Here is a 13,604-nt window from a genome sequence, read left to right on the forward strand (position 1 = left end):
ATTATATTTTTATAGATTTATGTTTTCAATAACGATATATCATCAAAAATATAGTACAATATTTTATTAATCATTTATTATTGGATTGAATTAAAATATGGAAGAATCAATTATTTCATGCATTTAATTTGAAAAGTCATTCATAGCTGAATATTTTATTTTGATATTGATATTAATTTTTTGGTTTCTTTCGTATAATTTATTTATCTTCACAGACTCACGATATGCTTCGTATCAAATAATAATTGTAATGGTCAACGAATTCAAGTTGATAAAGGTTCATTAGTTGAGAGACGTGATCTAGCTGTCTCACGTGAACGATTATGTACTTCTGCAGTACGGAAAGTAATTCCAAAGATGTCTTCATGGTATCTATTTTGATCCTAAAATAAAAAAATATTAATTATAGCTAGTATTATTTATTTTATATTGTATTATATTCATTATTTTATAATTACTCTCATCGAAAGCATATAAGCTTCCACTTCTTTATCAGACATTTGTCCATGTGTTTGAATGATCAGTTTTAATGTTTGATAGACATCTTCAGCCATCGTACAATCGCCACAAACGTAAAAATGTCCATTCTCATAAATTAACATATTATAAATCTGTTGAGCTTCTGATAAAATTAAGTCTTGTACATAAGTCTTTTTTAATCCTTTTTCACGTGATAGAGCAATAAAAACTTTATCTAATACTCCTAACTCTAGCATTTCTTGTTTTTCTTGTCGATACAAATCCAAGCCGTTTTGACGGCACCCAAAGAATAACCATATCTTTCCGAAATCTTCTCCTTTAAATATAAAATTGAATTGAATTTTTTAAACAATAAATAGAAGATTTATAAAATATAAACTTACCACATTTTATTTGCATTTCTGCACGTCGATGATGCCAAAATCCTCGGAATGGAGCAATTCCTGTACCAGGTCCTACTAAGATCATGGGTGCTTTGACTTCAAGTGGCATGTAGAAATTCGGTGCACTATCATTGTCAAATAACAATAATTATAAATGTAAATTTGCAATGAATTAATTGATGATGAAACATTAAAATGATCAATTAATTACCTGCGTACAAATACGTATAATGGTTCACCATCATGTATTTCGTTCAGATAATTCGAACAAACGCCATAATGAATTGGCCCAGTTCCACCTGAATTAAAAACAAATTCACTTTTTAGCATCTTCATTTTATTCTATTTGAATATTTCCTCTATCACTTACCTTGAGATTGATATTGAACCACAGCAACGGTCAGATGAATTTGACCCTGATGGACAAGTGGAGAAGAAGATATGCTATAGAACCTTGGTTGAAGTGGTGTTAGGTGAAGAACGAATAATGGCGCATAAGGTTTGACAGAAGGAAATTCTTCCAATACCTCCAATAAATTTGGATATTTCCAATGTTTCCAATCCTCGTAAGCAGCTGAATCCTTAAAGAATATTGTAAAATTATTTTATAAAATAAAAGAGATTCACTGATATTTAAAATAATAACATACAGTTGCTAAAAGATTGAGTTGAGTCTTTTCTTTGGGATTTTCAGCTATAGATGCAAAGTATCTTAATAAATTCGGCGTAGGTGGAGTTGTTATATCTAGAAATCTTGTTAATAACATCCTCAGAGAATTTGGCGAAAATCTTTCATGAGGAATCCATGATTTAATAATTCCTATAATAATTTAAATATCATAGTAAAATTAAACTTATTATTTCTATGATTATCAAAAGAAAAAAAAATTAACCATTCGGAGTATGTGATTGTTTTTGCGTTTGGAGTTCCACAGGAGTATCGAAATCCATCGTTGGTTCTATTCTTGCTAGAATTCCTTCTACTAATTCGCTTTTGTTACATGCAAATACTCCTAAGTGATCTCCTGGTTTATAGGCAATTTCCATACTTGCTAAATCATCTAGCTCAAGCAGTAACGTCGTTGCCCTACATAAGTGGATTGATTGATTTATGAATAGAAATTGATTAATTAATTATAACATAAATTATGATTTATTAATTTTCTTACCCAGTATCATTTCTATTTAAATTAGTTTTCCTTAACATGTTACAAGTTGTGACATTTCTATTGTGGCATTTCATCAAAGCTGGAATAAAAGAAAAAAATAATGATAATTTTCAAAATAATATAATCAATTTAAAAGATTTTTTGTTCGCAGGCAATCAGATCCTGCAATACCTTTGGCAATTGGTTGAGGGTCAGCTTCAACAAATCTTACGGTAGACTTTGATAACGCTTCTGATCCTAATGATAAAGCAACTTCTAGTAACGTATCATCATCATCAAGACAGAATGTTTCACATGCAACAGCAAAAGTATCGGCGGCCCATTTTCGAAAAGCTTGCTCTTGTCCGCACATTTCATCACCTTGTGAAAGCTTGAGAAGTCGTTCTCCACCTAATTCTCCGAGTAAATTATCTACGTAACGACCAAATGCACAGAAATTTGGATATGCCGATGAACCCAATGCAAAAACTGCAAACCTGAAAATTAAGTTTCGTTCAGCTCTCTAAAAAAAAATATTTCTCACTTAAAATAATTACCTAACATTGCTCAGTGGTCCAAAAGTATCTTCATTTTGGGAGTCAGTGGTGGATCCTCTTAACGAATCTAGTCTGTCTAATTTTTTAGCATTTCCTACTTCTGTCTGGCTATTAGCTTTTATAAATGATTTTGAAGAAGCTAAACTATAAAAAAAATTATTAATTATTTTTACATTTGAAAAAGTTTGCAATGGATAATTGTAAATGTCTTTTTAGATAATTACTTAATCTTTGATTCGCTATTGTTATAAGTCTCATTCATTTTCATAGCATAAAGATTTTGTGCAAATGCTTCTCCATTTTCTGGAGGATCTCCATTACCAAAAGTTGAAGTAATAACGAGTAATAATGCTTCATGTTCAATATTACTGATGTCATATTCATCCATTCTAAGGACTTGTGAGTGAAAAGCATGACCTAGAAGTTCTCCAAGCTTTTCTGCATACATCTGTGATGTTCCTGTCTCCGTTGCAAAGAGAACTGTTGCTTTGATTCGTCGAGAGAGTGCTCGGCCAAACAATTTCGATGTAAATTTCACAGCTCTACAAAGAAAGTAAATTTCGTTAAATTTTCAAGACAAAATATGTCTCAGATGTCAGATACATTCAAATATTATTAAAAACTTTCTTCACATATTTTTCTTTTTCAGATAAATATATGTCATATTCAAACACAAATATTGTAGATATATTTTACGAAGAAGATATTGAATTCGATAAGGTAATACTAAATACCTTGCTATCTGTTTAAAATGGAATTTTCTTCTTGGCTTTTTCGATGTACACTTTTTGTCTCGACCTTTTTTCCAAATATGAACTTTCCAAGCTGGATCCTGAGCATCATAAGAAGGCTTAAGATGGTAAAGTGCCATTTCCTGATGAAATACTGGAGTTGCCGATCCAGATACGGGTGGAACTATCCATAGCCAATCTGCTGGACATCCTTTTCGTAATCTCATTTCATTCTCGTAATGTTTCATGAAAGATTCCGATGCAGTATGATGGTCTACAATTGTCACATTTTTCATCTTGACACAAAAAAAAATTCTTTCAATTTTTCAATTACTAAAAGATAACTAAGTTTATGTTTGTAAAATAAACGTGTTGGAATTTACCTGGAAACTATACAAAACTGCCACATTCGCTTCAATCATTGCCTTATCTTTCCACAAAGATATTGATGTTCTCGTGTCTAATCCCATATGTACAGCAATCGTCTGAAGAATTTTCAACATAGTTATTTTAATAAAAAATATTATGAGTAATTAATCTACAAATAAGTGATTGAACATTGTTATTGTCAGACAAAAGATAAGTAGAGAGAGGAAATGTTCAAGGAGAAGAAAAGATTTATCATGTCTATTGTTACAATGTTCGAAACAATAACTTTTTTCAATTATAAAGAAAATAAGTACTTCTAAAAGATTATAGCGATTGACGTCACAAAAATTCCGTGCTCCAATTTCGGTACTCATATACCAGCCATTGAAAGGAGCAGCTGTGAACTCTAGTCCGCCGCAATCGAAAACCATTGAAGATACCGCCGGTAGAGCATACCACTTTAATTGCAATTCTTCAAACCATTTATACCTAATAGAATTCATACCACAAACTTCAGTAAATGAAAAAAAAATCATTGAGATAAAAGAGCATTAAGTCATTAAATTTCTAAAGTTCTTTAACAAGTCACTATTCAATTAATTATTCACTAATCTATTCTTTTATATTTGACTTATTTCTCCAATAATGTGGAAATTAAATTTTTCTGTAATTATACTTACGTCGGATGAATAATAGGTAATTCAAGAATAAGTTCAGGTGGAATATCGAAATAGTCAGGATCATGTCCATTCGCTGAAAGAACTAAAGGCAGTACATCAAATTTTGTACGAATTCCAGATCGTGGCCCTCTCCATCCTAACTTGAAACACAACTAAAGACATCAATTTTATTACTAAAAAGTTTTTGATAAGTTATTTTAACAATCAAATCATGATAATTTTTTATAGTTTATAAATTACTTCAGTAAATTCTACGTTGGCTGGATCACCCAGAATGGTTCCATCTTTATTTTTGTAACCGGCATAAGAAATTAATTGAGCATTCCACACTCTAAAGTCATGTTTTCCATCTGTTCTTTGTGGAAAAATAGTGATAGCAGATCTAAGAAATGTTTATAGAAATTATTAAATAATTTTCAAGGTAACATAAATACATGAGTGTAATTATTAAATTATCGATATTACCTGATGTTTCCTTTGTTAGTGCCGTATTTTATATGATTGCAAAGAGCCTCAAACATTCCACTTGTTGTTGTAACATATCGACAGTCAAATACTTGAAGTTTAGACCATTGGATACGACCAATACAACGAGCAGCATTCCTCCAAGCTAGTTTAGCACCAAAAACTAATTCTGTTTCACTTAGTTGGTAAGTTCCTGTTGAAAGAACTTCTTTTTGGACACTTTCCCATCGAGAACGATGAGCTTCACTATTTAATCTATTTTGATTCAATAAAAAAAAATTTTCAATCAACAATTAATAAAGAAAATCAATCTGAGTCTACTTGAAACTTGGAGAAAAAAAGGCATTTATCACAAATGGAAGTTTCAAAGTTTTTCAAATATATCGAATCAATTCTCAATGAAAAAACTTGAATAATTTTGTATAATAATTATATAAATTTATATTATCAACTTATTTAGTAAAATACCTTCGAATGGATGTAAAGTATTGCTCCAAAAAGTCTTTAGCATGCACCAGGATATCTTCTTTTTTTCTAGGTTCTGTCCCATGAAATGGAAGGCTCATAATACTTCCTAGGCATACTTGATTTGAGCATAATGTTTTCTACAATTAAAACAAACGATAAAGCTATAAAAATTAAATAAATTTGATAGAAAATAACAAAAATATGAAAAAATGATTAATTGACTTTTTCTCAGGTGAAATGTCATTATAAAACAAGATCAATATCAAGTGCAACTGACCTCTATGCCTTTTGGATGAAGAGAATCAAAAGCTTCAGTTTTGTAAATTAAATTTCTGAGCTTTGTTGGTTTTTTCTGGCATGGAGTAGCTTCCTGTTGGTCTTTCATTGTTTTTCTGTAGACTGACAGTGAAACTCTCACGGCAAAGATCTTGCCGCGACTAAGGAGCTCTGCGTCTGACTGAAACCAGTCGAGTCTTCGTCAATCAACACGAATGGTGTACCTACTTCCACCACCACTACTAGTATCAACAGCATCAGTCTATCACCCTACCATCCTTTCGTTCCCTGGAGAATTTCAAGCGGGTGGTGGTGATTGCTGAAGATGAGGAAGAGTGTGAGAGGAAAGAGGACATTATCCCGGGCGAGAATCTCACATGCGCCTCAGCATCACCATTGATTTACCTGCTGGAAAAAATTGCGATAATTCAACAGTTAAGTCATGAATTGTTAAACTGGAATCTCATTAAGAGCAACCCCATAAAAATTTTGAAGAAATAACATTTATACCTATGGGCATATTATTATCTATTTATTAAATTATATAGTTTAAAAATTTTTTTTTTTTATTTTTTATTTGATGTTTCCATGCATAAAATCGTTGAGAGTATAAAATGTAAATTCTGCGGTAGCACTTCTATTTTTTGAATCATTGTTATTCATACCAAAATAAAATTAAAGGTTAACCTTTATTTTTATGATACTACATATTTTGCATATTTATGACTATGAATATAAAATTTTAAATGTTAATTAAACTATTTATTAAAGAGCTCAATTTTCATTTGAGCTGTCATTGACAGTTGGGAGATAAATAAAAAATATGTTTTATTACCAATTTAATTAAGCTTTTAGGAATCTAGTTAATTAATAATTTCTTAATGATTGTAATTGGTACGATATATGTTGTAGAAATAATTGTTAAATTATTGTTTATTATAACCTCAAAAAGTCAGGACTGATTTATTTCTACGAATTGATTGACCATTCGTTATTTTTAGGAGAATTTATCATTTAAATTGGTCATGATAAACGGAAAAATGAAATATCAAAAGTTAATAGCATTTTAATGCATTACTGCTATTATACTTCAATCATATCATTTATAAAGAATCGACTATCACTCAAGAAATATTACGGCTACTTTTATTTTTGTTCATTTTAGAACTAGTGCCCTTGATCTCATCATTTATAAACGATGATAAAATACAATTGTTATACGTACTTTATTATTTACCGAATCCCAAGCTATTTATAATATAACTAATTTTATTGAGTATGACTTTACACAGTATATTGTATAGTAAATAAAATTGATGTTCAATAATTAATGAAACTGACGAAAGGACTATGATGTTTTCATTCTAAGAAACACTTTTATTTTGTGTATAGTTGAAAAAAGTAAATAAAAGAAAAACAGATAAAACAAGCAGTGGATAGCTGCTAGCTATGGTACAGAACATAGTTTTGTACAGCAATTTTTTTGATACATAAAGCCAGAAAGGAAGTAATGTTACGATGGAACACAATCATTAGTACATCGATAAAGGTAAACAAAAGAAAAAAAAATACCGGAAACATGGATTTCTGAGCTATGAATAGTTTGACCTATTCATAATTTATGTTTTTGCAATAAGATATTATTGACCAAGTTTTTCTTTTTTTTTTTATTAAAAATTAATTAATATATTATTTGTAATTATATAATTATAAATTTACGAGAATGAAATTAAGTATTTATAATTATAAATTTACATTTAAAAATAATAAGAGTCAATAATTGTAATTTTCGGATTCAAATTATGTCATGTGATTATTTTGTTTGTGGTTCCATTTTCTTAATTTGAACAGAAAAATTCCAACGATTGTTTCATGGTGTCATTTGCGATAAAGTTGTTTAATGAGTTTAAATTTTTGTTTCTAAATGTAGTAGCATTTTCTTTAATTATTCTTTTAACGAGCAGTTTATTTTTATAATTGTGAACATTTAGTTGAACGAAAATTGGTAAATTTGTTTTCATTAGTCATCAAACTAAGCTCCATGCTAAATGATCAATGATAAATATAATGCTATCTGGTTTTTCGTGATTTACAGCAATTCATTAATAATCAATAATACTTGATATCATTATTAGGTATGTACGTAATAATGTAGAATTTATTACCATCCATTAATTCATATCTAATATAGTACTTATAAAATTTATTGTGCTAGTAAGTCTGTGTGTACACTGCTTAACACATTCTTTTCTTCGTTAATTTCTATTCTTGCTAATTATAAAAATTTAAAATTACGCGGTAACTATTTATTAGCAATCAAATTGCGAATAAAATGAGATATAGCATGTGATTTGCATTAAACCAATCAAATTAAAGCAGCTAACTTCTCTAGGTATTATTTTTAACAGAGAGAAGATTCAATTTAATTCTTCTTTCTACATTCATTTTAGAAAGATTGAAAAGATTGTTGAATTTAATTGTTAAATTGATTAAAAGTATGAATCAAGAAAATATAAAAAGGAAAAATTTGCACGATGCAAGCAAAGAGGCTCCCGATCACAAAATTCGGAAAACGAATTCAATAGAATCAGCTTCTTATGCTGGAATGATTAATAAAAGTACTGCAACTGCTCAAATTGTAGAATTATGGCAGAAAGGACTTTCTGGAACAACGCAAAAGGTACAATTATGAATGTTTTATTATTATCAAATCAACGTATAAAAAGTTTGATTACTTTTATTATACGATTTTGATTTATATTTAAACTTCTATTAACTACCGTACTATTTTAGAAAAAAGCAGTTACGTTATTTAATTATTTAATGCATTTTTCTAATATTTACTTGACATTGATCTCCGGAAACTTTTTAGGGTCGAGACAACAGTTTTAACGTACAGGAAATTGATGGAAAATATAAAGAAGCAGTAAAAATGATTGAATTTTTGAAGAAAAAATTAAGTGCTTCACAAGAAAACTCTCGTGAATTATCGATTTCTATGAAAGAAATAACAGCTGAGAATGAAGCCCTGCGAGATAAGTATGTAATAAATTTTTTCATTATTCTTTAATAATTTTTCTTATATTTTTTATTTTCATTTATTTTTTACGTGGTTATTTACCTACTAATTCATTATTTTCTTAATGATCGTATCCAATTATCTCTTCAGACTATCCAAGGCTGAAACTCTAACTAATGAATTTTCTAATATTGTTGAGTATATTAGTGATACGCTAGATCGGAACAAAGAGCAATTCAAAGATTTACAGTTTATTAAAGTTCTCAATGAAAAATTGGAAGAAGAAAAAAAAAATTTGAACAATGAAATAAATAAATTAAATGAAAAGTTGAACATAAATGGTAATTAAACGTTAGAAAAAATATTATTCATTCATTATAAATAATTGATTGTTTAAATAATGTTTACAATTATCACTAGCGAAAAAATATCAAGATGCGTTGAATGCGAAGGGAACAGAATTGATAGAAATCAAGTCTAAATTACATGAAATTGAGTCAAGAATGAAAGAAGAAAAAGAACAGAAAGATAAAATTAATAATAAATTAGAAGAGAAGCAAAAAGAAATTTTGACTATAAAATTAAATGAAGATAAATTAATGAATACTATTGCAGACCTCGAAAAACGGCTTTCTGAAGAAAAAAGAAAAATAGATTGTCTGAATTCAAACACAAGTGAAAAAATTCAAGAGGTTAAGAATAAATAATATTTATTGATATATAGAAAAAAAGAATTAAAAGTAGCTGATAAACTTAAAAACGAAATCTATTTTAGACTTAACATTTTGGCTATTTGATTTCAGATTAAAAATATGTACGAAAAAGAATTATTTGAAACTCATAAAAATTCAGAAAAGGTAGAAACAGAAGTAAGAATATTACGTGAAGAGAAAGATAACATGGTGAAGATTTTAGAAAATAAAGCCAAATCGATAGAATTTTTTGAAAAGAAAGTTGAAGAACATGAGTAGGTTTTTTTAAACATTTTTAGAAGCTCTTTTTTAGAAGTATATGAATAGATCCTTTAATATATGACTTCGTTTATTTGCAGAAAAAAAATTAAGACATTATTAGAACAAGTGTCAGAAACAGAAGCGAGTTTTCAGCAATGTACACGTGATAAAGAAAATGTCAAACAACAATTAGAAGAGAAAAGTATTGAATTATTACGGTTGACTAAAAATATCAATTCATTAACTCTAGATAAGCAATTATTAAATGATCAACTAGAGAATTTGAATGATAAACTTATCAACGAAGAGAAGGAACGGATTAAACTTGCTGATGATTTGAAACAAAAAAATGTTGAACTTCAAGAGGTATTACGTAAAAATCAAGAAATTGAAAAAAGCTATCAGAATAATGATGAATCCAAAGATAATATGATAAATATATTGAAGCGAGATATGAAAAAAATGGAAAAAGAATTAGACAAAATCACTGAAGAACGTACTTCAGAACGTCAAGAAGCAAAAAAAAATCTTAAAAAGCTTGAAACAAGTTACGAAAAAGAAATGGATGAATTAAGAACAAAATGTGAAAAATATTTAGCCGATTATTATAAAGCGTCTAACGCTAAAAATAATGCTCTTAAAGAAAACTTAGAGTCCAAAACAAATTTAACAAATGTAACAAATGATTTGAAATTACAAAAAGAAGTTTATAATAAAAAAATAGAAGAGTTGAATGGAGAATTAGTGAAAAAAACAACACATATAGATAAGCTTGAAGGAGATTTGGAAAAGTTGAAAACTACTTTAAAAAATTTAGAAATGAGAAACAAAAAATTAGAAAAAGGTCAAGAAAAAGAAAGTGAACATCAATATCGATTAGAAAGAAAAATTTCATGTCTTGATGCTATGGTCAAAACTTTAACTCCTTCTCAAGAAATGGTAAAAATATTTTTCAGTATTTGCATTTTATGAAAACGTGTTACTTATAAATTAAATTTTTTTTGAATTACTGATAGGTAAACAAGAACGTTCGTATCCAAAAAGATGAGGTAATTATATAAATGCATAGGTTTTCATAAATAAAAATTACTTTCATAACTTTATATCTTTTTTTAATAGATCACAACTACTCGAACCATGAAATCGATACTTAAGTCACCATCAGCTGAAAGAAATTTTAAAACTCCGAAATCACCTGGAAAAAAAATCTACTTTGTTAATCTTCATGATCAACATGGATTCGACAATATTCCTAGATCTCAACCAGTAATTATACAATGCAGTTTACATTATGAAGCAAAAAAAATATATTATTGATTGGAATTTTTTTATTTTCAGGTAATGAATAATCAAGATAATGTAAATCTGTCGTTATTGCGATCATCACAACCAGCAACTCCGTCACCGAATAATACTGCAATACAATTGGTGAATAAAAATGATTTATGAATACATATTACAGAACTATATTAATAAAATTAATTTTATACATTTTTTTTTAGACTCCGTCATCAACACCAAGAAAATTTTTTAAATCAAAAACTCCTCAAAAAAAATAATTTTTTACTTTATTATAATTTTTTCTAATGTTACAGTTAAGAATAATTCTCAAATTTATTTAATTAAATGTATTAATGTTAAATTAAAATACTTTATAAAGTTAACGAATTATGAACAATAGCAAAAAATGACTTTTTTTCTACAATAGTACGAAATTAATCAATACTACTAGATTTAAGATCCCATTTCATCGATTTTTCTACAGCTAATTTCCATTTTGAGTATCTCAAGTCTCGTTCTAAAATATTAATATTTTAAATTTAACTATTTATAGAATTTGGTAAAACTTAAAAATAGTAGTTATAGAATTTGATTATAATTAGTTACCATCATCACTAATTTGTGGAGTAAAATTTGCGGTTTGTGGAGCTTCGATATCTGCTATATCAAGTAATCCCGCTCCAACTCCAGCTAAAATTGCAGCTCCAAGTGCAGTAGATTCAACCATGTATGGTCTGACTACAATGAATATCAATTAATAAATTCTCAAACTACTACGATCCAATTTATTTCATCCTATTACTCACCAACTCTAACACCAGTTAAGTCAGCCTGAAGTTGCAAGAGAAGATTGTTCTTAGTCATTCCACCATCAACGAGCAATGTATTGAGTTTTGTCTTTGAATCCATAACCATAGCTTCTAAAATATCACGAACTTGGAAACAAACTGCTTCTAATGATGCTCTGATGATATGACGGTAATCAGTGTCTTCATTAATACCACAAATGACTCTAAATCATAAAAATCATTAATCGAAAACTGGAACAGATAGTTCACATGATTAATAGATAATTAATCATTACTCACCCTCGAGCATCTTGGTGCCAATATGGAGCATAAAGTCCAGAAAATGCAGGAACAAAATAAACGTCGGACGTGTCAGAAACATTTCCAGCGATCTCTTGAGTTTGAGAAATGGAACTCAAAATCTGTAAATTATCTCTAAGCCAAGTGAGAGCAGCTCCTGCAATAGCTACAGATCCTTCAAGAGCATAAATTGGTGCAGAACGGCCTAGTTTATATGCTACTGTCGTTATTAATCCTTGTGTGGAGTCTACTTTCTATGAAAAATACATACATATTTTTAGTGATATTTTTGATATATCCTTAATTAATTAATTAATCGAAAAACATATTTATTAATTGGTACATAAATGTCTTACTACATTGCCTGTATTACAAAGAAGAAAACATCCAGTTCCATAAGTTGCCTTCGCTTGACCTGGTTTTAAACATAATTGACCAAGAAGAGCGCCTTGTTGATCACCAACACACTACAATTATATTCAAGATATAAGCCTAACTTATTTTAACTCATTTCATTAATTTTGAGATACCCCTGATATAGGAATGCCTGCAAGTGAAGGAGGATTGGATATATATCCATAAATTTCAGCACTAGATTTTATTTCAGGTAGAATTGAATCAGGAATTTGGAAGAAACGGAGTAATGGTCTGTCCCATCTAAGAGTTTCGATATTCATTAGCATTGTCCTTGATGCATTTGAAACATCTGTTATATGCAATTGACCTTTTGTAAGGTTCTGAAATGTCATTATGAAATTTTATTCAACAAAAAAAATATATTTGTTTTCATGCTTTAAAAGCGCTTACAAAAAGAAGCCAAGTATCTATTGTTCCGAAAGCACATGTTCCAGCTTCTACCGCACGATCAATCCGAGGAACATTATCCATAAGCCATCGTATTTTTAAAGCACTAAAATATGGTGATAAAGGGAGACCACAAAGTGGTTTAAGATAATTTTTATTTCGTGATTTATTTGGAATAGTATCCAAAATATCATCTAAAGTTGTTGTTGTTCTCATATCAAGCCAAACTGGAAATACGAATTTTAATTTAATTTAATTCCCTAACTTGTAAGTAATGAAAACTTTTTTTAAAGATACCTATTGCATTATGAAGTGGTTCTCCAGTTTTTCTATCCCATATAACTGTGGTTTCCCTTTGATTTGTAATACCAACAGCTTTAATATCAGACACAGAAATTTCAAGTTTTTCAAGTTTTTCTACGACTTTTGCAATACACTCCAAAACAGCATTTAAAATTTCTTTTGGATCTTGTTCAACCCATCCTTCTCGAGGATATTTCTGTTTAATTTCTATTTGATGAAAAGTAATTACTTTCTTCTTAATAACATCGAATATCTGATAAGTAACACAATTTTTAATTGAATAAACCACTTAACCCCTTTAATAAATAATAATTATTGATGTAGATATAATTTTTACCACAAATCTAGCACTACTAGTTCCTTCATCAATAGCTCCAATGTAAATAGGTTTTTTAGCGTTTCCAGCCATCATGAAAAACAAACGAATCATGTTACATACTTTTAAATGTCTATTCATGGATTCATAATCGAGTTATAGTGATCGATGTACAGCATATCGATCATTTCAGTGAAGTAATAATTATTATTAGAACTGTCATTTCCGACTCAAAGTTTTGTGTAAATCGATCTGATAAATTACATATAATAATGATTAATAA

The 13,604-nt window shown here is 28.8% G+C and overlaps 2 protein-coding genes across 3 annotated transcripts; both read right to left on the reverse strand.

Moving 5' to 3' along the window:
- Nucleotides 1-90: 90 nt before the first annotated feature.
- Nos (Nitric oxide synthase) lies at nt 91-5,775 on the reverse strand. The gene is made up of 19 exons (XM_035086113.1): nt 5,559-5,775; nt 5,282-5,418; nt 4,814-5,068; nt 4,589-4,730; nt 4,349-4,500; nt 3,983-4,157; nt 3,683-3,784; nt 3,303-3,595; nt 2,793-3,110; nt 2,569-2,712; nt 2,204-2,508; nt 2,033-2,111; nt 1,757-1,950; nt 1,514-1,683; nt 1,234-1,444; nt 1,075-1,162; nt 864-988; nt 459-796; nt 91-383 (listed from the first exon to the last, which is right to left on the reverse strand). Exons 1-19 carry the CDS (start codon nt 5,664-5,666, stop codon nt 264-266), a joined length of 3,456 nt encoding a protein of 1,151 aa, XP_034942004.1. The 5' UTR covers nt 5,667-5,775; the 3' UTR covers nt 91-263.
- A 5,445-nt stretch (nt 5,776-11,220) lies between these two features.
- Nucleotides 11,221-13,454, reverse strand: Gk1 (Glycerol kinase 1). Of its 2 annotated transcripts, none has more exons than XR_004690527.1 (9): nt 13,343-13,454; nt 13,000-13,258; nt 12,706-12,929; nt 12,429-12,635; nt 12,255-12,365; nt 11,899-12,152; nt 11,617-11,822; nt 11,417-11,544; nt 11,221-11,327 (listed from the first exon to the last, which is right to left on the reverse strand). XR_004690527.1 is itself a non-coding variant. In XM_035086114.1 (9 exons), exons 1-9 carry the CDS (start codon nt 13,433-13,435, stop codon nt 11,245-11,247), a joined length of 1,569 nt encoding a protein of 522 aa, XP_034942005.1. In that variant the 5' UTR covers nt 13,436-13,454; the 3' UTR covers nt 11,221-11,244. The 2 variants fall into 2 exon arrangements, 1 of the variants encoding a protein (XP_034942005.1); XM_035086114.1 differs by having other exon boundaries at nt 11,417-11,548.
- Nucleotides 13,455-13,604: the final 150 nt, after the last annotated feature.

Source organism: Chelonus insularis, unplaced genomic scaffold (assembly GCF_013357705.1).
Source record: "Chelonus insularis isolate UGA/USDA-ARS -01 unplaced genomic scaffold, ASM1335770v1 contig_3_pilon, whole genome shotgun sequence".
Classification (NCBI taxonomy): domain Eukaryota; kingdom Metazoa; phylum Arthropoda; class Insecta; order Hymenoptera; family Braconidae; genus Chelonus; species Chelonus insularis.